The sequence below is a fragment of the Pseudophryne corroboree genome, chromosome 7, assembly GCF_028390025.1.
Source record: "Pseudophryne corroboree isolate aPseCor3 chromosome 7, aPseCor3.hap2, whole genome shotgun sequence".
Taxonomy (NCBI): Eukaryota; Metazoa; Chordata; class Amphibia; order Anura; family Myobatrachidae; genus Pseudophryne; species Pseudophryne corroboree.
The window spans coordinates 450,146,570-450,172,157 of NC_086450.1; the positions used below are offsets into that span (position 1 = coordinate 450,146,570).

A 25,588-nucleotide genomic window follows, 5' to 3' on the forward strand; every position below is an offset into this window, starting at 1 on the left:
CTCCCGAGTCTGACTGTCTGTGACAACTACCGTCCATGTAGAAAGTTAGATCTACATCTTCCAGTGGATTGTCACTGATGTCAGGCCTTGCGGTAAAATTTTGGGTCAAATATTCCATACAATCATGTGTGTCTTCCTTTGTGTTAAATTCTCCTTCCCCACCACTCTCATCCTCCACCCTTTGTGCCTGTCCAGGCACACCTGGGAGATATGTTGCAGGATTTAATGCACTGCATCTCCTTATGGTGATGTTTACGGGGGCCATTAGTGCCAATTCCCATCTTGTAAACCGCGCTGATGAGACGTGCCTGGTTTGGGCAGAATTTAGCAAGGCTGACACTGCATGTGGTGTATGAATTGTGAGGTTGTGACCTAGCACTACATCTTCGCTTTTCGTTACTAGCAATGCTATCGCAGCAACGCTTCGCAAGCATGTGGGGAGGGATCGCGCTACCGTGTCTAGCTGAGCGCTGTAGTATGCTACCGGCCTGCTGGCATCACCGTGCTTTTGGGTTAAGACGCCTGCCGCGCAACCAGCACTTTCTGTTCCGTACAGCTCAAAGGGTTTCCCATAGTCTGGCATACCTAATGCTGGTGCCTGCGTTAGGCACTGTTTAAGTCTCTCAAATGCCATCTCGGACTCGTCTGTATGCGAAATCCGCTCAGGATTGTTTGAGGAGACCATCTCCTGCAAAGGTAACGCTAGAATGGAAAACCCTGGGATCCAGTTACGGCAATACCCACACATTCCTAAAAATGTTCTGATCTGTTGCTGGGTTTGTGGCAGAGTCATGTCTCTAATTGCTTGAATTCTATCAGCGGTCAGGTGTCTCAGTCCTTGTGTTAGACAGTGTCCCAAATATTTTACCTTAGTTTGGCATAATTGCAACTTGTCTTTGGAAACCTTGTGTCCTGTGTCTGAAAGATGAAACAGGAGCTGTTTCGTATCCTTCAGGGATGCTTCCAATGAATCAGAACACAGTAGTAGATCATCCGCGTACTGTATTAATACTGATCCACTCTCTGGTTGGAAAGACTGTAAACAATCATGCAAAGCCTGGGAAAAGATACTTGGACTGTCTATGAAACCTTGTGGTAATCGAGTCCATGTGTATTGGACTCCTCTGTATGTGAATGCAAACAAATATTGACTGTCAGGGTGCAGAGGTACCGAAAAGAAAGCGGAGCAGAGGTCAATAACAGTGAAAAATTTCGCAGTGGGAGGGATTTGCATAAGGATGACAGCTGGATTTGGCACTACGGGGAACTGACTCTCAACTATTTTGTTAATCCCCCTTAGATCCTGCACTAGCCGGTAACCCCTCCCCCCACTCTTTTTAACAGGGAAGATGGGACTATTGGCAGTGCTGGACGTTCTTACCAGAATGCCCTGTTGTAGCAAGCGCTCTATTACGGGATAAACTCCTAACTCCACCTCTGGCTTCAGAGGGTACTGTGGGATTTTTGGAGCTATCCTACAATCTTTTACTTGTACAACTACCGGAGCTACGTTTGCCATTAATCCAGTGTCCTGTCCATCTTTAGTCCAAAGTGACTCTGGTATCTGGGATGTCATTTCCTCTACTTGGGATGGAGTCCTATTTGTCATAATGGTATGTGACATTAATTTTGACGGGGAGTCTAACATGTCTCGCACTTCCTGAGCGTGATTCTCAGGTATGTCCAAGAATACACCTTCAGGAGTACAATAAATGACGCACCCCATTTTGCACAATAAGTCTCTTCCCAGGAGATTAGTCGGTGCCGATGCAGCCAGCAAAAAGGAATGCTTGGTATGTAACGGCCCTACTGTAATCTCGGCTGGTTTGCTAACAGGGTAGTGCTGGACTACTCCTGTTACTCCTATGGCTGGAATTGTCTTACCAGTGGTTCTCATGCCCACTGTCGAATTTATCACTGATTTGGCCGCCCCTGTGTCTACAAGAAAGTTTAATGATTTACCAGCTACATTGATTGCAATTTCGGGTTCACTTCCAAGATTTGCAATCAATTTTACTGGCTGCAGATTACAGGTATGGCCACACCCCTATTGGGTATGGTGACCTCCCTGAATCCCGCTGGCAGCAACTGCTTGTGAAGGGGTTAAATGGGAACTACCAGTGGCTTGCCAGTCTCTGTTCTGGGGGTATCTCTTTGTTTCCCCTGTATGTGGCTCATAACTCCGTCTCTGCGGACCTTGCTCCCAATGTCGTGTGTCGTGTCGTTGTCTAGGGGGTTGATATGAGTTTTGTGAATTTTTCACTCTACAGTCTCGTGCCATGTGTCCCTGTCTATGACATGAAAAACAAGTTACCACATTTGACTTACCCACAGGGTTTGGTGATTTATACGAAGGCTGCCTTGTGGTCAGGGCCTGTATACTTACGGCCATTAACTTATCACCTTGTGACTCCCTGTGTCGGGTGATATTCCGGTCGTGATCAATAGCAGCCTCTCTCAAAGTAGCCACCGACAGACCTCGCCAACATGGTTGCGTGGTCTGTACTCTTGTCTTTAATGTCTCTTTTAACCCATCCATTAGTACAGATACTGCTACTTCTCGATGGTTTATGTTTGTTTTAATGTCCTCTATACCTGTGTACTTTGCCATTTCTAGTAATGCCCTGTGAAAATATTCTGCAGCAGTTTCTGACTCTTTCTGTCTAATGGAGAAAATCTTGTTCCACTTAACTACTGCTGGGAAATACTCCTTTAACTGTAAACTTATTCTTTTTACGTTATCTTTGTTGTACACATCTGTAAGAGGTACATCCTGATCTAATCCACAGTCAGCCAAAAATTGAGTTGCGTCGACATTTGAGGGTAAACATGCCTTCAGCAATACCTGCCAGTCTTTGTTATTGGGCTCTAAAGTGTTCCCTAGGTCTCTGATGTATTTCTGGCTGGCAACTAAGTCTTTCCTAGGGTCAGGGAACTCAGACACTATGGTTCTTAATTCCATTCGGGAAAATGGGCTGTACATGGCAATGTTCCTAACAGGTGTGATTCCTGTCGTGTCAGTTTTCCCATTTGGCACTGCTATTACCCTAACAGGATTAAGTTTACTAACATCACTCTGTGTAGGTTCTACAGCCTGTGGTGAAATGGTTTCAGCATAGTGTATGGTGCCGTACTTACCTGTAGATACGACCTCACCTATCCCTCCGCTAGGGGCTTTTGTTACTAATCTCGTGGGTGGAGCCGTGCCTACTGTTGTCTCTGCTATGGTGGCTGCTAGAGAGAGCGCCGATATTGTTGCCGATTCGTCTTCTTGATCACACTCCTGGGGAAAGTTCAAAACAGGGTACAACTTGCACGGGTTAATACTTGCATTAGTTAACTTATTAACATTTACACAGTTGCTAAGTGTTTGTTTGTTACACCCTAGTGCGTCATTCTCCGCAACCAATTTCTCTCCTGATATGTATGGTGGCGGCGGGGCTGTCGCTATCAATTTCTTGATAGGATTAGATCCTGCCGCCAGAGCCAATCCTCTCTGTATTTCACCCTCCTGTTGCCATAACTGCAAATAATCATAATGTTGGATTCGTCTCTTTGTTGATTTAATGAGACATATCCTCCTCCTTAAATTTTGCAACACTTCTGATCTAAAGCTACCTACTCTTGGGAATTTCTCCCCGTCATGCACTGTCATTCTCTCCCATTCATCACATAAAACCTCTGTATGTGAGCCATATTTTTCACACATTACGTACCTTGCCGACCCGACTGGTCGGTTTACTGAATCAACCCGAACCGAGGTTGATCGCCCCCTTCCTGAACAATTGGCCCCCATAACTTGCAGGCGTTGCTTTCACCACCTCTGACCTTATTTCAGGGTCTTCAGCGAACCCTTACAAAAATCAAAATGTTCACGATAGGCTGACGGTGGCGGTTTACCGAGTACCCCACTCACTCGCCCACGCCGACCAATACGACCCACACACTGCCTTAGTGCTGGCGTACTCGACCCAGGGCCCCTATGAACCTCTATTTACTGGAACATGCGAGGGATATCCGCAGAACACTTACTCTTTCCAGTAACTATTGGTTGTTGGACAATTCCTGAGTGACCAGCGAACTTCCCTTCAGAAAATAAAAAATTACACAAATCACATCAGAGTGTACAAATAGTTTTATGACCGGGTTCGTACACAAATGGTACTGGTCAGATTAACTCATGTACACAATTACGTGCGGTACAATCGTTCAACACATAAGCAACTAATCTTATGTACTGAGCGACCAGTGGAATCGAAAATTTCGGCTGCGAATTCCTTCAGCCAGAGCTTTATTGGCCTATATGGGTTTTGCACCAACCCCCTGGGTTGTGCCCTTTTCTCTTTTATGGCAGACTTCTTAGTCTGCTGTACCTGGACCTCCCGGTCTGTAGTATGACCTCCTGGTCTACTATTCTCTACTGCTCAAATTTTATGTTTAACCAGAGATGCCTCCATAGCCACCATGCATGTCACTTACATGTATGTACCTCTGCGAGAACTCGACTTCTTGTGGTTCAACCTGTAAAATTGTATAAACTTATATATACAAAACACTCACTCACCACACGTACACTTTTGCTTCTATTTCTATTTCTGCGCAGAAATTTTCTTTAGACCAGGTGTGTTGTGAATTTGGAGAAGGATCTGTTAATCTAAATTTCGGATTTAAAATAGATTTGCGCTATTTATCGCCTAATGCGCTACTTATCGCCTGTTGCGCTATTTATCGCCTGTTGCGCTACTTATCGCCTGTTGCGCTACTTAAAAATCAACACTGTCGTGTGACTTGAGTTACGTGGGCGTACCCAGACGCTCCGTTGCGTAATTTACGCTGCGTGCGTCGGCCTTGGCGTACGCGAGTCTCAGCCCTTTGTTAGAGACACGTGTACACAAAACCAATGTCCACCGCAACACAACTAACACTTTTATCAATGTAGATGATCCTCGATCGTCTACCGCGCAACACACCAATCTCTCCTTTTACCTTAGGTAGAGTTGCATGTGGGTTTTACACTTTAACTATGAAATAGCGACAAATCTCTCTTAGCACGTTTTATCAATTATAAAATGGCAAACAGGAGAGTGATATATGAAAATACACGAATGAAAAAGAAATGCAGATATGTGCGTGTGTACGCGAGACAGAAATAAACAGTTTTAAAAGACACTAGCGTGTTGTTCTTACCTCCGGTTCCGGATTCCTTCAGCACCCTTTACTAAGCGAAGCAGACGCTTATCCAAACAGCACTACGAGGAATATGACCTCCCGCCCTTTGCTGCTGGATAATGTCTGCTGAATTTACCTAGCAGAGATATGTGAAGGACAGGACGAGCCGCCAATTGATAAAGCTAAATATTTATCTTATATAAAACCCTTTATGAGGTCTAAGAACACTGTACGCTATTTACGTATGGAGTACCGTAAGGGTACGCTCGTTGCGTAACGATCGCTTAGCCGTGGTCGAGACGCTCAAGCGTCACGTTCGCTCACGGCCGAGAGATCACAGGCAGGCACGCTATTGGCTGCCGACTAACGTAATGATTCGCTATAGCGTAGCGGACGCTCGGGACCACGAGGAGATCACCAGCTGCGCTGACGCTCACAATGTTAAACCTTTAAATCTAAACCATAAACAATGTAATATGCTGTAAAACCTTAGTGTAGAGATAGGGTGTAGATGCAACACAGTGTAACCTTATTAACTTAAAAGCTGTTTGAGCGTCACCGACGCTCTGTGAATACTTAACACTATAAGAAATACACAGATACCGTGCTTAGGGTCCAACGCCTAATATATATTATGAATGTTATACTTGCAAAAGAATTAATACAATACAAGTCATACACTACAATATAACATAGACTACCTAACCAGATAACTACACAGGAAATACAATACAATACTATTACGTTTAGGAGAGTACGAGAGAAAGAAGAGAAGAGAGAGAGAGAGAGATATGGCCCATAACAACAAGAAAGACAATATGATTGCGGAGAAAACTTACGCACAAAGGAAACGATCGCATGCGCCTCTGGACATCCAGCTCCCGATTTTCAGCAATGATAACCGTTGAAGAGTGAGCTGGATGTGATCGGCTTGTCTATTTATGCCCCACACACAATACAATTCAATGGTCCCTACAATCTCATTGTTCATTGGACACAGGAATTCCTCCTCGCATTATAACAAAAGGTCATAGGTTGATTCATACAGGTGGGCTGTGACGATTTCCAACTGCTCAGGTGGGTGGGCAACTAGGTTTCCCACCGCATGGATAAGTAAGTGCAAATAATAGTAAATGGACATAAACTTCTTATGTCCATAACTATTCGCACAAGCGATTAATCCGCTTCAAACCAACACCGGAATATTGCTAATTAAATACTCTTCCGATGGGTACTAAACACCACTGTATTACTCCTGTCTGACCCTTCGTATCAAACAAAGGGGGATTTCTCTGTTCATGAACATTCTATATTAACCAAACTTTCAGAATCTATCAAAGGGACCATGATCTACAAAATACATTATATAGTGGAAATAGGTAACGATTGAGTCGCACGCTACGAACACATGAACTCTACCGTAAATGCACATACCGCGCGCCCGCGGGTGCCCGCAACAGCGAGTATGCGCACTCACGGGAGAGCGCACGCATGCGCAGCGCAGACCAGTGTGAGGTGCAAATATGGCAGTGTGCATAGAGATATTTTTCTGACTTTGACAGGGGGAACCCCTGTCATTTTTTTACCCATATTTTGACAACCAGGACCGGCTCAAAGAGCCCGAGGCTGGTTTTGCTTAGGAGGGGGGACCCCACGCATTTTTTTATTTTATTTTTAACACTTTATTTTTTTTTACGAAAGGTGCACAATGAAGCCCTGCACGGATCTCACAGATCCGGCTGAGATTCATTGTGTTAATGTTGGCAGTGTTTTACTATTCGAATGACATCGACATCGGAAAACACGAAAATGCAGAATACGACAGCATATTAAATTAGTCATAATAAATTCAAAAAGTTGCAATTTCACACATTCGATGTCATTCGTGTTTGAACTTTAACCTCATTCTGAAAATTACAAATTTTAGTAAATATACCCCATAGAGGTCACTATGACCCATATCCACAGTCTTAAGGTGTAATCTCCAAATGTGAACTGCTTTCCCATAGCAGTGAATGGGTTACTTCCACCATAGGACAGGACCTTTTACCCCTTCAGTGCCTGGTTTGTTACAGGCTTTATACCATAGTTTATTGTGGTTGTCACTATGAACCATTACAGAGCAGAAGGGTTAAATCACAGAGACGTTTTTGACATTTCTCCTTTTTCTGTTTCTGCCGATGGGTTTCATTCTTCTAAATCTCACGCTGCCTTCCTCTTTCCTCCAGACTCAGATCACACTCCAGCCAACGCTGGAGGCAGGATGGACGAGCTAAGCCTGGCCAGGTCGGCAGAAGAGTCCATGGACACAAAGATGTTTGAGGAACTAGGCCGGGAGCCCTTTGGTTATGTGGGGATTGACTCCGTGCTGGACCAGATGAAGCGCAAGGCCATGAAATATGGATTTGAGTTTAACATCATGGTAGTGGGTACGTATCACTGAGTGACTCTCAAGACGTAAAAATGAAAGTAAAAGTCACGTTGAGTGACGTATTGAGGTTAGTTGTATGAGGACATACCCGTCTTCACCGTATTTAGCAACCCTCAATACAAGATTTGCTGATATCTGTACATTTTGCCCTAGAATAATGAAACCAATTTCTAACTGGCTATACTGGTATAATTAAACATCGGCTAATAACACGGGCCTCTATTACCATGCGTCTATTCTGATGTCTTCTCGTTATAAACTGCCTGTCAGAAGCTGGAAAGTAGGGATTAGAGGCTCATAAGTAGGGATCACAGTCAGGAATGTAATGCAATGTAATCAGGCACAGGCTGAGGCCACGGTGCAGGTACCAGCTAAGCTGAGTACACACTTGGGTTTTGGCTAGTATCCTGAATCCCAGGGCTACATACTAATACTGTACATGTCTATACAATGGTGCAAATAATGGGCAACAGAGTGACACCACCATCCAATCACACACTAACCTACTACACAGACTGTGTAACTGCGCTGGACTCACCGTGACATCATCCAATCACACCCTAACCGGCTGCATAGACTCTGTGACTGCACTGCACTCACTCTGTGACATCATCCAATCACACCATAGCCTGCTACATATAGACTGTCTGACTGCGCTGCACTCACCTTGTGACATCACCATCAAGTGACACACTAACCTGCAACACAGACTGTGTGACTGCTCTGCGCTCACTCTGTGACACCACCATCCAATCACACACTAACCTGCTACATAGACTCTGTGACTGCACTGCACTCACTCTGTGACATCACCATCCAATCACACTCTTACCTGCCACTTAGACTGTGTGACTACACTGCGCTCACTGTGACACCACCATCCAATCACACACTAACATGCTACACAGACTGTGTAACTGCACTGGAATCACCGTGACATCATCCAATCACACACTAACCAGCTACATAGACTCTGTGACTGCACTGCACTCACTCTGTGACATCACCATCCAATCACACTCTTACCTGCCACTTAGACTGTGTGACTACACTGCGCTCACTGTGACACCACCATCCAATCACACACTAACATGCTACACAGACTGTGTAACTGCGCTGGACTCACCGTGACATAATCCAATCACACCCTAACCAGCTACATAGACTCTGTGACTGCACTGCACTCACTCTGTGACATCATCCAACCACACCATAGCCTGCTACATATAGACTGTCTGAGTGCGCTGAACTCACCTTGTGACATCACCATCCAGTGACACACTAACCTGCTACACAGACTGTGTGACTGCTCTGCGCTCAGTCTGTGACACCACCACCCAATCACACACTATCCGGCTACATAGACTCTGTGACTGCACTGCACTCACTCTGTGACATCACCATCCAATCACACTCTTACCTGCCCCTTAAACTGTGTGACTACACAGCGCTCACTATGACACCACCATGTAATCACACACTAACCTGCTACATAGACTGTATGACTGCGCTGCCCTCATTCTGTGACATCACCATCCAATCACACAATAACCTGCTACATAGACTGTGTGACTGCACTGCACTCACTCTGTGACATCATCCAATCACACACTAACCTACTACACAGACTGTGTGACCCCTCTAGGCTCACTGTTACATCACCATCCAATCACACACTAACCTGCTACTTAGACTGTGTGATTGCGCTGCGCTCACTGAGACATCACCATCCAATCACACACTAACCTGCTACATAGACTGTCTGACTGCGCTGTGCCCACTGTGACATCACCATACAGTCACACACTAACCTGCTACATAGACTGTGTGAAAGTGCTGTGCTCACTGTGACACCACCATCCAATCACACACTAACCTGCTACATATACTGTCCGACTGCACTGCGCTCACTCTGTGACATCACCATCCAGTCACACACTAACCTGCTACACAGACTGTGTGATTGCGCTGCGCTCACTCTGTGACATCACCATCCAATCACACACTAACCTGCTACACAGACTGTGTGACCACTCTGCACTCACCGTGACATCACCATCCAATCACACACTAACCTGCTACTTAGACTGTGTGATTGCCCTGCGCTCACTGAGACATCACCATCCAATCACACACTAACCTGCTACATAGACTGTGTGATTGCACTGTGCCACTGTGACATCACCATCCAATCACACACTAACCTGCTACATAGATTCTGTGACTGCACTACGCTCACTGTGACACCACCATCCAATCACACCCTAACCTGCTACACAGACTGTGTAACTGCGCTGGACTCACCGTGACATCATCCAGTCACACCATAACCTGCTACATAGACTGTCTGACTGCGCTGCACTCACCTTGTGACATCACCATCCAGTGACACACTAACCTGCTACAGAGACTGTGTGACTGCTCTGCGCTCAGTCTGTGACATCACCATCCAATCACACACTATAACCTGCTACTTAGACTGTGTGGTTGCGCTGGGCTCACTCTGTGACATCACCCTCCAATCACACACTAACCTGCTACATAGACTGTGTGACTACACTGTGCGCACTGTGACATCACCATCCAATCACACACTAACCTGCTACATAGATTCTGTGACTGCACTGCACTCACCTTTTGATATCACCATCCAGTGACACACTAACCTGCTACTTAGACTGTGTGACTGCCCTGTGCCCACTGTGACATCACCATCCAGTCACACACTAACTTGCTACATATACTGTGTGACTGCACCGCGCTCACTCTTTGACATCACCATCCAATCACACACTAACCTGCTACTTAGACTGTGTGACTACACTGCGTTCACTGTGACACCACCATCCAATCACACACTATCCTGCTACATAGACGGTGTGATTGCACTGTGACATCACCATCCAATCACACACTAACCTGCTACATCGATTGTGTGACTGCAGTACGCTCACTGTGACAGCACCATCCAATTACACCCTAACCTGCTACATAGACTCTGTGACGGCGCTGCACTCACTCTGTGACATCACCATCCAGTGACACACTAACCTGCTACATAGACTGTGTGACTGCGCTGCGCCCACTGTGACATCACCACCCAATCACACACTAACTGGCTATACAAGCTGTTTTACTGCACAGCAATCTTTCTGTCAGGAGGGCCACAAATGAGCCTTTTGAGGGCCACCCATTGCTCACCATAATGTAATGGCAGTAAGACATTGGCCTGATTCTGATTTGTAATGTATTGCTCAGGTGCTGGGTAGCGGATGTGCAATTCCGTACAAATAAACTGCAAGTGCAGCAGGTGGCGTCTGTAGGATGTGGACGGCTCCTGCATGCATCTGTGAGATCCGAGTGCTGCGCCTAAGGTTGCTGCATCAGACCTCGGCCGGTCTATGTAAGCCGAAACTTAGACTGGCCGTTGGATCCGGACAACCGTGTCCAGGAATTCTGCATCTGACAATGCAGGCCCTGGGCTTACAAAACCAGGGCCACACACATATCAATCATGCTGCGTCTATGGGTGGGCTGCGATATAACAAGCCCCATTCTGCACAGGTGCAGTTCCCCAAACATCGGATTTGTACGTAAACCACCGGATTTGCATACAAATCCGAATCAGGCCGAGAGTGCACTGAATGATTTTAGTTATGTCAGCGTAATCTTTCTAGATCCGGTGATATTTGCACACCCTAATCCCAGAACTGGCAGTGTGAGCTGCGTTCCTGTTTTTCATTGTTATTTCTGGCTCTGACAGTGTCAGCTGTTCTGTGCGGAGCGTTCTATTTATATACGGCACTGGCACATAACACTCGGTACCGACGTGCTGAGTCTTTCGGGAGTGAGGTGCAGGCACACAGCATGGTCACATGTATTACCTGTGGAAGTATTACACCTCTCCAGGGGGCCGCACTGCGCGTCACAGGATTCTCAGACATGGCCTTAAACTTCAGACTTCAGCTGAGGTAACGTGTCTTAGCACTTCTGAGAGCAGAGCATGGCAACCTGTGGTGCTGCTGCAGTCCTTGTGGAACCACAAGTCTCAGCATGCCCTTCCAGCTTTCACCTATCCTATCCCCAGTATTACTATCTGCAGTATTACTAATTTACTGCCTGCTGCCCCATCCCACTCTATCTGCCCCCTCCCCACCGATTGATTGTTGGATCCACGTGTTTTTTGTATTCGATATTACACTGTCAGATTACAGATTTATTGCATTCTCTGTGTCTAAAGGGCCCCATACACTAGAACGATAATGCCCGATTTCATCCAATTCCGGGCATTCGGGCCGATATATCGGGTGAAATCGGGCATTTTGGATGTGTTTCTGATCTGATCCGATGCGCGTTCCCGTGAGGGTCGGATCGGCTCCCCTAGATCGTTAGTGCTGCACTCGTGATATGTCGGTTCTCGCAGGCATGGCTGGGATTGCATAAGATATATTGCATGAAAAATTTACCAAATTGTACGGAATCGTATGGAACCACTCCCGGGAGAGTTCAAGGGAAATCGCCTCCGACTTCAGCCTCAGACATATCGTTGTAGTGTATGGGGCCCTTAAGCCCTTGATGTCTGCTGCATATACAGTCCAGACGCTGTTACACTGCGTGACAGACCTCTCCCACGCTTGTGTTAATCATTGTCTTTCTCTGACGTCCTAGTGGATGCTGGGGACTCCGTAAGGACCATGGGGAATAGACGGGCTCCGCAGGAGACTGGGCACTCTAAAAGAAAGATTAGGTACTATCTGGTGTGCACTGGCTCCTCCCTCTATGCCCCTCCTCCAGACCTCAGTTAGAATCTGTGCCCGGCCAGAGCTGGATGCACCTAGTGGGCTCTCCTGAGCCGGCTAGTAAAGAAAGTAATGTTAGGTTTTTTATTTTCAGTGAGATCTGCTGGCAACAGACTCACTGCTACGTGGGACCGAGGGGAGAGAAGCAAACGTACCTGTTCACAGCTAGGTTGTGCTTCTTAGGCTACTGGACACCATTAGCTCCAGAGGGTTCGAACACAGGCAAAGGTCCTCGGTCGTCCGTTCCCGGAGCCGCGCCGCCGTCCCCCTCGCAGAGCCAGAAGATCAGAAGTTGGTGATGAAATCGGCGGCTGAAGACTCCTGTCTTCATTAAGGTAGCGCACAGCACCGCAGCTGTGCGCCATTGCTCCCACTGCACACCACACACTCCGGTCACAGTAGGGTGCAGGGCGCTGGGGGGGGGGGGGGGCGCCCTGGGCAGCAATAAGAATACCTTTGGCATAAAAATGACACATAATACAGTCTGTGACTGTATATGTGTGAAACCCCCACCATTTTTTAGTCAGAAACAGCGGGACAGAAGTCCGCCGCTGAGGGGGCGGGGCCTTCTTCCTCAGCACACCAGCGCCATTTCTCTTCACAGCTCGGCTGGAAGGACGCTCCCCAGGCTCTCCCCTGCAGTCTCCTGGCACTAAGAGGGTAAAAAGAGAGGGGGGGCACATAAATTTAGGCAAAAGGTGTATTGATACAGCAGCTATTGGGAAAAATTCACTTCTGGTAGTGTGTATCCCTGTGTATATAGCGCTGTGGTGTGTGCTGGCATACTCTTTCTCTGTCTCCCCAAAGACCTTGTGGGGTCCTGTCCTCAGTCAGAGCATTCCCTGTGTGTGTGCTGTGTGTCGGTACGGATGTGTCGACATGTTTGATGAGGAGGGTTACGTGGAGGCGGAGCAAGTGCAGATAAATGTGGTGTCGCCCCCGTCGGTGCCGACACCTGATTGGATGGATATGTAGATTTGATTATGTTGCTGCCGGGGGACAGCCGGGCTCTCAACCCGGGCCTGCCCAGGCGCCTCAGAGGCCGTCAGCGTCTCAAAAACGCCCACTAATCTCAGTTGGTTGACACAGATGTCGACACGGAGTCCGACTCCAGCGTCGACGAGGATGAGGCACTATTACAGCCCAAAATGACTAAGGCCATCCGATACATGATTATTGCAATGAAAAATGTATTACACATTTCAGAGGCTGACCCTGTCCCTGACAAGAGGGTAAATATGTTTGGGGAGAAAAAGCAGCCAGTGACTTTTCCCCCGTCACATGAATTAAATGAGTTATGTGAAGAAGCGTGGTCTTCCCCTGATAAGAAAGTGGTGATTCCCAAGAGAATACTAATGGCGTACCCTTTCCCGCCAACGGATAGGTTACGCTGGGAATCCTCCCCTAGGGTTGACAAGGCCCTGACGCGCTTATCTAAAAGAGTGGCCCTGCCGTCTCAGGATACGGCCGCCCTAAAGGAACCTGCGGATAGGAAGCAGGAAGGTATCTTGAAGTCAGTGTATACACACTCTGGTACTCTACTGAGACCGGCTATTGCTTCAGCTTGGATGTGCAGTGCTGTTGCAGCATGGAAAGATACTCTGTCAGAGGGGTTGGATACCCTGGACAGGGATACCGTATTGCTAACACTTAGCCATATTAAAGACGTCGTCTTATATATGCGGGATGCCCAGAGGGACATTTGCCTGCTGGGCTCTCGAATAAATGCAATGTCCATTTCTGCCAGGAGCGTCTTATGGACTCGGCAATGGACAGGGGATGCCGACTCTAAAAAACACATGGAGGTTTTGCCTTATAAGGGTGAGGAATTGTTTGGGGACGGTCTCTCGGACCTCGTATCCACAGCGACAGCTGGAAAGTCGACTTTCTTGCGACAGGTTTCCTCACAGCCTAAGAAAGCACCGTATTACCAAATGCAGTCCTTTCGTTCTCAAAAAAGCAAGAGAGTCAGAGGTGCATCCTTTCTTGCCAGAGGCAAGAGGAAAGAAGCTGCACCATGCAGCCAGTTCTCAGGAACAAAAGTCCTCCCCTGCTTCCACTAAGTCCACCGCATGACACTGGGGCTCCACAGGCGGAGCTAGGAGCGGTGGGGGCACGTCTCCGAAATTTCTGCAACCAGTGGGTTCGCTCACAAGTGGATCCTTGGGCTATACAAATTGTATCTCAGGGATACAAGCTGGAATTCGAATTGACGCCCCCTCACCGTTACCTAAAATCCGCCTTGCCAGCTTCTCCCACGGGGAGGGAGATAGTCCTGACGGCTATTCACAAGCTGTACCTCCAGCAAGTGATAATAATGGTACCCCCCCTTCAGCAGGGAAGGGGTTACTATTCCACACTGTTTGTGGTACCGAAACCGGACGGTTCGGTAAGTCCCATTCTAAATTTAAAATCCTTGAACATTTACATGAAAAAGTTCAGGTTCAAAATGGAATCGCTCAGAGCGGTCATTGCCAGCCTGGAAGAGGGGGATTTTATGGTATCTCTGGACATCAAGGTTGCGTACTTGCATGTCCCCATTTATCCGCCTCACCAGGAGTACCTCAGGTTTGTGGTACAGGACTGTCATTACCAATTCCAGACGTTGCCGTTTGGTCTATCCACGGCACCGAGAGTCTTTACCAAGGTAATGGCGGAGATGATGGTACTTCTCCGGAAGCAAGGAGTTACAGTTATCCCGTACTTGGACGATCTCCTCATAAAGGCGAGGTCCAGAGAGCAGTTGTTGGTCAGCGTAGCGCACTCTCAGGAAGTGTTGCTACGGCACGGCTGGATTCTGAATATTCCAAAGTCGCAGCTGATTCCTACGACGCGTCTGCCCTTCCTGGGCATGATTCTGGACACAGAACAGAAGAAGGTATTTCTCCCGGAGGAGAAGGCTCAGGAGTTAGTGACCATGGTCAGGGATCTCCTGAAACCAAAGCAGGTGTCGGCGCGTCACTGCACGCGAGTCCTGGGAAAGATGGTAGCGTCATACGAAGCCATTCCTTTTCGGCAGGTTCCATGCCAGGATCTTTCAGTGGGATCTGTTGGACAAGTGGTCCGGATCGCATCTTCAGATGCATCGGCTGATCACCCTGTCCCCGAGGGCCAGGGTGTCTCTTCTGTGGTGGCTGCAGAGTGCTCATCTTCTCGAGGGCCGCAGGTTCGGCATACAGGACTGGGTCCTGGTGACCACGGATGCAAGCCTCCGCGGATGGGGGGCAGTCACTCAGGGAAGAAACTTCCAGGGGCTGTGCTCAAGTCAGGAGACTCGTCTGCACATAAACATACTGGAATTAAGGGCCATATACAACGCCCTGAGTCAAGCGGAGCCCCTGCTTCGAGACCAACCAGTGCTGATTCAGTCAGACAACATCACGGCAGTCGCCCATGTAAACCGACAGGGCGGCACAAGAAGCAGGGTGGCGATGGCGGAAGCCACAAGGATTCTTCGTTGGGCGGAGAATCACGTACAAGCACTGTCAGCAGTGTTCATTCCGGGAGTGGACAACCGGGAAGCAGACTTCCTCAGCAGGCACAACCTCCACCCGGGAGAGTGGGGACTTCATCAAGAAGTCTTCGAGCAGATTGCAAATCGGTGGGAACGGCCACAGGTGGACATGATGGCGTCCCGCCTAAACAAAAAGTTAAAAAGTATTGCGCCAGGTCAAGGGACCCTCAGGCGATAGCTGTGGACGCACTGGTAACTCCGTGGGTGTTCCAGTCGGTATATGTGTTTCCTCCTCTTCCTCTCATACACAAGGTACTGAGAATAGTAAGAAAAAGAGGAGTGAGAACAATACTCATTGTTCCGGATTGGCCAAGAAGGACTTGGTACCCAGAACTTCAAGAGATGGTCACAGAGGACCCATGGCCTCTGCCTCTCAGACAGGACCTGTTGCAGCAGGGGCCCTGTCTGTTCCAAGACTTACCGCGGCTGCGTTTTACGGCATGGCGGTTGAACGCCGGATCCTAGCGGAAAAGAGTATACCGGATGAAGTAATTCCTACGCTGATAAGAGCTAGGAAGGATGTGACAGCAAAGCATTATCACCGCATATGGCGGAAATATGTTGCTTGGTGTGAGGCCAGGAAGGCCCCTACAGAGGACCTCCAGTTGGGTCGTTTTCTGCATTTCCTACAGTCAGGTGTGACTATGGGCCTCAAATTAGGGTCCATAAAGGTTCAGATCTCGGCCCTATCCATTTTCTTTCAAAAAGAACTGGCTTCACTGCCTGAGGTTCAGACGTTTGTAAAGGGAGTGCTGCATATTCAGCCTCCTTTTGTGCCACCAGTGGCACCTTGGGATCTTAACGTTGTGTTGGATTTCCTGAAATCCCACTGGTTTGAGCCACTTAAGACCGTGGAGCTAAAATATCTCACGTGGAAAGTGGTCATGCTATTGGCCTTAGCTTCGGCTAGGCGTGTGTCAGAATTGGCGGCTTTGTCATGTAAAAGCCCCTATCTGATCTTCCATATGGACAGGGCAGAATTGAGGACTCGTCCCCAATTTCTCCCTAAGGTGGTATCATCGTTTCATTTGAACCAACCTATTGTGGTGCCTGCGGCTACTAGGGACTTGGAGGATTCCAAGTTGCTGGACGTAGTCCGGGCGTTGAAAATTTATGTTTCCAGAACGGCGGGTGTCAGAAGGTCTGACTCGCTGTTTATTCTGTATGCACCCAACAAGATTGGCGCTCCTGCTTCGAAGCAGACTATTGCTCGCTGGATCTGTAGCACGATTCAGCTGGCTCACTCTGCGGCTGGATTGCCGCATCCAAAATCAGTAAAAGCCCATTCCACAAGGAAGGTGGGCTCTTCTTGGGCGGCTGCCCGAGGGGTCTCGGCTTTACAGCTTTGCCGAGCTGCTACTTGGTCCGGTTCAAACACATTTGCTAAGTTCTACAAGTTTGATACCCTGGCTGAGGAGGACCTTGAGTTTGCTCATTCGGTGCTGCAGAGTCGTCCGCACTCTCCCGCCCGGTTGGGAGCTTTGGTATAATCCCCATGGTCCTTACGGAGTCCCCAGCATCCACTAGGACGTCAGAGAAAATAAGAATTTACTCACCGGTAATTCTATTTCTCGTAGTCCGTAGTGGATGCTGGGCGCCCGTCCCAAGTGCGGACTTCTTCTGCAATACGTGTATATAGTTATTGCTTACTAAAGGGTTATTGTTATGAGCCATCCGTTGATTGAGGCTCAGTTGTTGTTCATACTGTTAACTGGGTATGGTTATCACAAGTTATACGGTGTGATTGGTGTGGCTGGTATGAGTCTTACCCTGGATTCCAAATCCTTTCCTTGTAGTGTCAGCTCTTCCGGGCACAGTTTCCCTAACTGAGGTCTGGAGGAGGGGCATAGAGGGAGGAGCCAGTGCACACCAGATAGTACCTAATCTTTCTTTTAGAGTGCCCAGTCTCCTGCGGAGCCCGTCTATTCCCCATGATCCTTACGGAGTCCCCAGCATCCACTACGGACTACGAGAAATAGAATTACCGGTGAGTAAATTCTTATTTCTCTATCGTCCTAGTGGATGCTGGGGTTCCTGAAAGGACCATGGGGAATAGCGGCTCCGCAGGAGACAGGGCACAAAAAGTAAAGCTTTAGGATCAGGTGGTGTGCACTGGCTCCTCCCCCTATGACCCTCCTCCAAGCCTCAGTTAGATTTTTGTGCCCGGCCGAGAAGGGTGCAATCTAGGTGGCTCTCCTAAAGAGCTGCTTAGAAAAGTTTAGCTTAGGTTTTTTATTTTACAGTGAGTCCTGCTGGCAACAGGATCACTGCAACGAGGGACTTAGGGGAGAAGAAGTGAACTCACCTGCGTGCAGGATGGATTGGCTTCTTGGCTACTGGACATTAGCTCCAGAGGGACGATCACAGGTACAGCCTGGATGGTCACCGGAGCCTCGCCGCCGGCCCCCTTGCAGATGCTGAAACGAGAAGAGGTCCAGAATCGGCGGCAGAAGACTCCTCAGTCTTCTTAAGGTAGCGCACAGCACTGCAGCTGTGCGCCATTTTCCTCTCAGCACACTTCACACGGCAGTCACTGAGGGTGCAGGGCGCTGGGAGGGGGGCGCCCTGGGAGGCAAATGAAAACCTTTTTTGGCTAAAAATACCTCACATATAGCCTCCGGGGGCTATATGGAGATATTTAACCCCTGCCAGAATCCGTTAAGAGCGGGAGACGAGGCCGCCGAAAAAGGGGCGGGGCCTATCTCCTCAGCACACAGCGCCATTTTCCCTCACAGAAAGGCTGGAGGGAAGGCTCCCAGGCTCTCCCCTGCACTGCACTACAGAAACAGGGTTAAAACAGAGAGGGGGGGCACTAATTTGGCGTTAGAAATATATAAAAAAGATGCTATAAGGGAAAACACTTATATAAGGTTGTCCCTATATAATTATAGCGTTTTTGGTGTGTGCTGGCAAACTCTCCCTCTGTCTCTCCAAAGGGCTAGTGGGTCCTGTCCTCTATCAGAGCATTCCCTGTGTGTGTGCTGTGTGTCGGTACGTGTGTGTCGACATGTATGAGGACGATGTTGGTGAGGAGGCGGAGCAATTGCCTGTAATGGTGATGTCACTCTCTAGGGAGTCGACACCGGAATGGATGGCTTATTTAGGGAATTACGTGATAATGTCAACACGCGCCAAGGTCGGTTGACGACATGAGACGGCCGACAAACAATTAGTACCGGTCCAGACGTCTCAAAAACACCGTCAAGGGTTTTAAAACGCCCGTTTACTTTAGTCGGTCGACACAGACAGGGACACTGAATCCAGTGTCGACGGTGAATAAACAAACGTATTCCTTATTAGGGCCACACGTTAAGGGCAATGAAGGAGGTGTTACATATTTCTGATACTACAAGTACCACAAAAGAGGGTATTATGTGGGATGTGAAAAAACTACCGTAGTTTTTCCTGAATCAGATAAATTAAATGAAGTGTGTGATGATGCGTGGGTTCCCCCCGATAGAAAATATGGGCGGTATACCCTTTCCCGCCAGAAGTTAGGGCGCGTTGGGAAACACCCCTTAGGGTGGATAAGGCGCTCACACGCTTATCAGAACAAGTGGCGGTACCGTCTATAGATAGGGCCGTCCTCAAGGAGCCAGCTGACAGGAGGCTGGAAAAATATCATAAAAAGTATATACACACATACTGGTGTTATACTGCGACCAGCGATCGCCTCAGCCTGGATGTGCAGAGCTGGGGTGGCTTGGTCGGATTCCCTGACTAAAAATATTGATACCCTTGACAGGGACAGTATTTTATTGACTATAGAGCATTTAAAGGATGTATTTCTATATATGCGAGATGCACAGAGGGATATTTGCACTCTGGCATCAAGAGTAAGTGCGATGTCCATATCTGCCAGAAGATGTTTATGGACACGACAGTGGTCAGGTGATGCAGATTCCAAACGGCACAAAGGTGTATTGCCGTATAAAGGAAGAGGAGTTATTTGGGGTCGGTCCATCGGACCTGGTGGCCACGGCAACTGCTGGAAAATCCACCGTTTTTACCCTAAGTCACATCTCTGCAGAAAAAGACACCGTCTTTTCAGCTTCAGTCCTTTCGTCCCTATAAGAGTCATATCTGCCCAGGGATAGAGGAAAGGGAAGAAGACTGCAGCAGGCAGCCCATTCCCAGGAACAGAAGCGTTCCACCGCTTCTGACAAGCTCTCAGCATGACGCTGAGACCGTACAGGACCCCTGGATCCTACAAGTAGTATCCCAGGGGTACAGTTTGGAATGTCGAGACGTTCCCCTGCGCAGGCTCCTGAAGGCTGCTTTACCAAGGTCTCCCTCCGACAAGGAGGCAGTATGGGAAAAAATTCACGAGCTGTATTCCCAGCAGGTGATAATTAAATTACCCCTCCTACAACAAGAAAAGGGGTATTATTCCACACTATATTGTGGTACTGAAGCCAGAAGGCTAGGTGAGACCTATTCTAAATCTAAAAAAATTTGAACACTTACAAAGGTTCAAATCAAGATGGAGTCACTCAGAGCAGTGATAACGAACCGGGAAGAAGGGGACTATCTGGTGTCCCGAGACATCAGGGATGCTTACCTCCATGTCCCAAATTTGCCCTTATCACTAAGGGTACCTCAGGTTCGTGGTACAGAACTGTCACTATCAGTTTCAGACGCTGCCGTTTGGATTGTCTACGGCACCCCGGGTCTTTACCAAGGTAATGGCCGAAATGATGGTTCTTCTTCGAAGAAAAGGCGTCTTAATTATCCCTTACTTGGACGATCTCCTGATAAGGGCAAAGTCCAGGGAACAGTTGGAGGTCGGAGTAGCACTATCTCGGATACTGTTACAACAGCAGGGGTGGATTCTAAAGATTCCAAAATCGCAGCTGATCCCGACAACAAGTCTCCTGTGCTTAGGGATGATTCTGGACACAGTCCAAAAAAAAAAGGTGTTTCTCCCGGAAGAGAAAGCCAGGGAGTTATCCGAGCTAGTCAGGAACCTCCTAAAATCAGTGCATCATTGCACAAGGGCCATGGTAAAAAAATGGTGACTTCCTTCGAAGCAATTCCAGTCGGCAGATTTCATGCAAGAACTTTTCAGTGGGATCTGCTGGACAAATGGTCCGGATCGCATCTTCAGATGCATCAGCGGATAACCCTATATCCAAGGACAAGGGTGTCCCTCCTGTGGTGGTTACAGAGTGCTCATCTTCTAGAGGGCCGCAGATTCGGCATTCAGTTTTGGATGTTGGTGACCACGGAGGCCAGCCCGAGAGGCTGGGGAGCAGTCACACAAGAAAAAAATTTCCAGGGAGTGTGATCAAGTCTGGAGATTTTTCTCCACATAAATATAGCTAAGGGTAAATTTATAATGCTCTAAGCTTAGCAAGACCTCTGCTTCAAGGTCAGCCGGTATTGATCCAGTGGGATAAAACATCACGGCAGTCGCCCACGTAAATAGACAGGGCGGCACAAGAAGCAGGAGGGCAGTGGCACTGCAAGGACTTTTCGCTGGGCGGAAAATCATGTGATAGCACTGTCAGCAGTGTTTCATTCCGGGAATGGAAACTGGGAAGCAGACTTCCTCAGTAGGCACGACCTCCACCCGGCAGAGTGGGAACTTCATGGGGAAGTTTTCCACATAATTGTAAACCGTTGGGAATTACCAAAGGTGGACATGATGGCGTCCCGTCTGAACAAAAAACGGGACAGGTATTGCGCCAGGTTAAGAGACCCTCAGGCAATAGCTGTGGACGTTCTGGTAACACCGTGGGTGTACCAGTCGGTGTATGTGTTCCATCCTCTGCTTTTCATACCTAAGGTACTGAGAATTATAAGACGTAGAGGAGTAAGAACTATACTCATGGCTCCGGATTGGCCAAGAAGGACTTGGTACCCGGAACTTCAAGAGATGCTCACAGAGGACTTATGGCCTCTGCCGCTAAGAAGGGACTTGTTTCAGCAAGTACCATGTCTGTTCCAAGACTTACCGCAGCTGCGTTTGACGGCATGGCGGTGGAACGCCGGATCCTAAGGGAAAAGGCATTCAGGAAGAGGTCATTCCTACCCTGGTCAAAGCCAGAAAGGAGGTGACCGCACAACATTATCACCACATGTGGCGAAAATATGTTGCGTGGTGTGAGGCCAGGAAGGCCCCACGAAGAAATTTCAACTCGGTCGATTCCTGCATTTCTTGCAAACAGGAGTGTCTATGGGCCTCAAATTGGGGTCCATTAAGGTTCAAATTTCGGCCCTGTCGATTTTTCTTCCAGAAAGAATTGGCTTCAGTTCCTGAAGTCCAGAAGTTTGTCAAGGGAGTATTGCATATACAACCCCCTTTTGTGCCTCCAGTGGCACTGTGGGATCTCAACGTAGTTCTGGGATTCCTCAAAACACATTGGTTTAAAACCAGTCAAATCTGTGGATTTGAAGCATCTCACATGAAAAGTGAACATGCTCTTGGACCTGGCCTGGACCAGGCGAGTATCAAATTGGTGGTTTTTTTCTCAAAAAAGCCCATATCTGTTTGTCCATTCGGACAGGGCAGAGCTGCGGACTCGTCCCCAGTTCTCTCCCTAAGGTGGTGTCAGTGTTTCACCTGAACCAGCTTATTGTGGTGTCTTGCGCCTACTAGGGACTTGGAGGACTCCAAGTTGCTAGATGTGGTCAGGGCCCTGAAAATATAGGTTCCAGGACGGCTGGAGTCAGGAAAACTGACTTGCTGTTATCCTGTATGCACCCAACAAACTGGGTGCTCTTGCTTTTAAGCAGACTTTTGCTAGTTGGATGTGTAATACAATTCAGCTTGCACATTCTGTGGCTGGCCTGCCACAGCCAAAATATGTAAATGCCCATTCCACAAGGAAGGTGGGCTCATCTTGGGCGGCTGCCCGAGGGGTCTCGGCTTTACAACTTTGCCGAGCGGCTATTTAGTCAGGGGCAAACACGTTTGTAAAATCCTACAAATTTGATACCCTGGCTAAGGAGGACCTGGAGTTCTCTCATTCGGTGCTGCAGAGTCATCCGCACTCTCCCGCCCGTTTGGGAGCTTTGGTATAATCCCCATGGTCCTTTCAGGAACCCCAGCATCCACTAGGACGATAGAGAAAATAAGAATTTACTTACCGATAATTCTATTTCTCGGAGTCCGTAGTGGATGCTGGGCGCCCATCCCAAGTGCGGATTATCTGCATTACTTGTACATAGTTACAAAAATCGGGTTATTATTGTTGTGAGCCATCTTTTCAGAGGCTCCGCTGTTATCATACTGTTAACTGGGTTCAGATCACAGGTTGTACAGTGTGATTGGTGTGGCTGGTATGAGTCTTACCCGGGATTCATAAATCCTTCCTTATTGTGTACGCTCGTCCGGGCACAGTATCTAACTGAGGCTTGGAGGAGGGTCATAGGGGGAGGAGCCAGTGCACACCACCTGATCCTAAAGCTTTACTTTTTGTGCCCTGTCTCCTGCGGAGCCGCTATTCCCCATGGTCCTTTCAGGAACCCCAGCATCCACTACGGACTCCGAGAAATAGAATTATCGGTAAGTAAATTCTTATTTTTCTGTTCCTCTGATCAGATTTAAATGTGCTTCTCCTTCGGATACAGCTGTGTCTCTTCCTCCTGCCCCTTACTAGGGAACTATTATTACATTATTTATAATGATATGTTGTTGTGCTGCTGGAAGATGCTCCACTTGAAAGTTATGTGCACGCTTTTAAACATCTATCATATAGTACTATGGGTCCTTCCCCAAGTGTGCAGCGGGCTGATACTTATCATATGGTACTAAGGGTCCTTCCCCAAGTGTGCAGCGGGCTGATGCTTATCATATGGTACTAAGGGTCCTTCCCCAAGTGTGCAGCGGGCTGATCCTTATCATATGGTACTATGGGTCCTTCCCCAAGTGTGCAGCGGGCTGATCCTTATCATATGGTACTAAGGGTCCTTCCCCAAGTGTGCAGCGGGCTGATCCTTATCATATGGTACTAAGGGTCCTTCCCCAAGTGTGCAGCGGGCTGATCCTTATCATATGGTACTAAGGGTCCTTCCCCTAGTGTGCAGCGGGCTGATCCTTATCATATGGTACTAAGGGTCCTTCCCCAAGTGTGCAGCGGGCTGATCCTTATCATATGGTACTAAGGGTCCTTCCCCAAGTGTGCAGCGGGCTGATGCTTATCACATGGTACTAAGGGTTCTTCCCCAAGTGTGCAGCGGGCTGATGCTTATCATATGGTACTATGGGTCCTTCCCCAAGTGTGCAGCGGGCTGATGCTTATCATATGGTACTATGGGTCCTTCCCCAAGTGTGCAGCGGGCTGATCCTTATCATATGGTACTAAGGGTCCTTCCCCAAGTGTGCAGCGGGCTGATCCTTATCATATGGTACTAAGGGTCCTTCCCCAAGTGTGCAGCGGGCTGATACTTATCATATGATACTAAGAGTCCTTCCCCAAGTGTGCAGTGGGCTGATACTTATCACATGGTACTAAGGGTCCTTCCCCAAGTGTGCAGCAGGTTGATGCTTATCACATGGTACTAAGGGTCCATCCCCAAGTGTGCAGTGGGCTGATACTTATCATATGGTACTAAGGGTCCTTCCCCAAGTGTGCAGCGGGCTGATACTTATCATATGGTACTAAGGGTCCTTCCCCAAGTGTGCAGTGGGCTGATACTTATCATATGGTACTATGGGTCCTTCCCCAAGTGTGCAGCGGGCTGATGCTTATCACATGGTACTAAGGGTCCTTCCCCAAGTGTGCAGTGGGCTGATACTTATCATATGGTACTAAGGGTCCTTCCCCAAGTGTGCAGCGGGCTGATACTTATCATATGGTACTAAGGGTCCTTCCCCAAGTGTGCAGCGGGCTGATCCTTATCATATGGTACTAAGGGTCCTTCCCCAAGTGTGCAGCAGGCTGATCCTTATCACATGGTACTAAGGGTCCTTCTCCAAGTGTGCAGCGGGCTGATACTTTTAATAAAATAAAACGGTTCCCATGCACAGTGCATTGTTTAAACTAAATCAATATTTGCACAAGGGGGTTGTGTACCCCTCCCCAAATTTTGAGCCAGCTCCAGTGCTAGACATCCGGGGCCTTTTTCTAATACAGTATAACAAGGAAACCACAGTGAAAACAGCCCCAGGAAGGTCAGCTGGTGCCTCTTTTTGGACGGGTGGTGCAAAACTAGTATGCCCCCTTCCCTGAGGCTTCCTGGGCTCTAAGGGTTGCAGTGAATAATAAAAGTGTGACATGTGAAGTTGAAATTGTGGTCTCTGCTCCAGGGCCGTCTTAATAGCACTGTAGGCCCTGGGAAAAGCAATGTACTGAGGCCCCTACCCACCCATTCAAAGGGGGAAAAATGCCGTCCCGCATCATCTCTTCACATGCTTTCATACAGTGAATGGCTATCAGCGCTCTGATTGGTGCATAGCTCCAACCATCCACCAGTCGGCAAGCTGACAGCCATTCACTCTCTGGCTGCAGGCTGGGAGACATATAGAGAATGCTGCACTCTGATTGGTGCATAGCTTCAGGCATCCATCAATCAACATGCTGACAACCATTCACTGTGTGGCAGGTAGAGAATGCTGGCCGTTCTGGTTGGGTATAATTCACAATCAGAGCGGCCCACAGCCCAACCTGCCCCTGCGCAAAGGCACCCAGAATTGTGGGTCCCTTGGGCAGCTGCTCATTAAGCCCATAC

At 48.2% G+C, this 25,588-nt stretch overlaps 1 protein-coding gene across 5 annotated transcripts in view; it reads left to right on the top strand.

The window, feature by feature from the left end:
- Positions 1–25,588, top strand: part of SEPTIN12 (septin 12) — a 331,103-nt gene that overhangs the window by 260,054 nt on the left and 45,461 nt on the right. For all 5 annotated transcript variants that reach the window (XR_010182135.1, XM_063935047.1, XM_063935046.1 and 2 more), the window contains one exon: positions 7,398–7,598. Coding sequence is in view for 4 of the 5 variants with exons in the window: in XM_063935047.1 (XP_063791117.1) it covers positions 7,398–7,598 (201 nt within the window). In the remaining variant the exon portion in view is untranslated. The remainder of the gene's footprint in view (positions 1–7,397; positions 7,599–25,588) is intronic.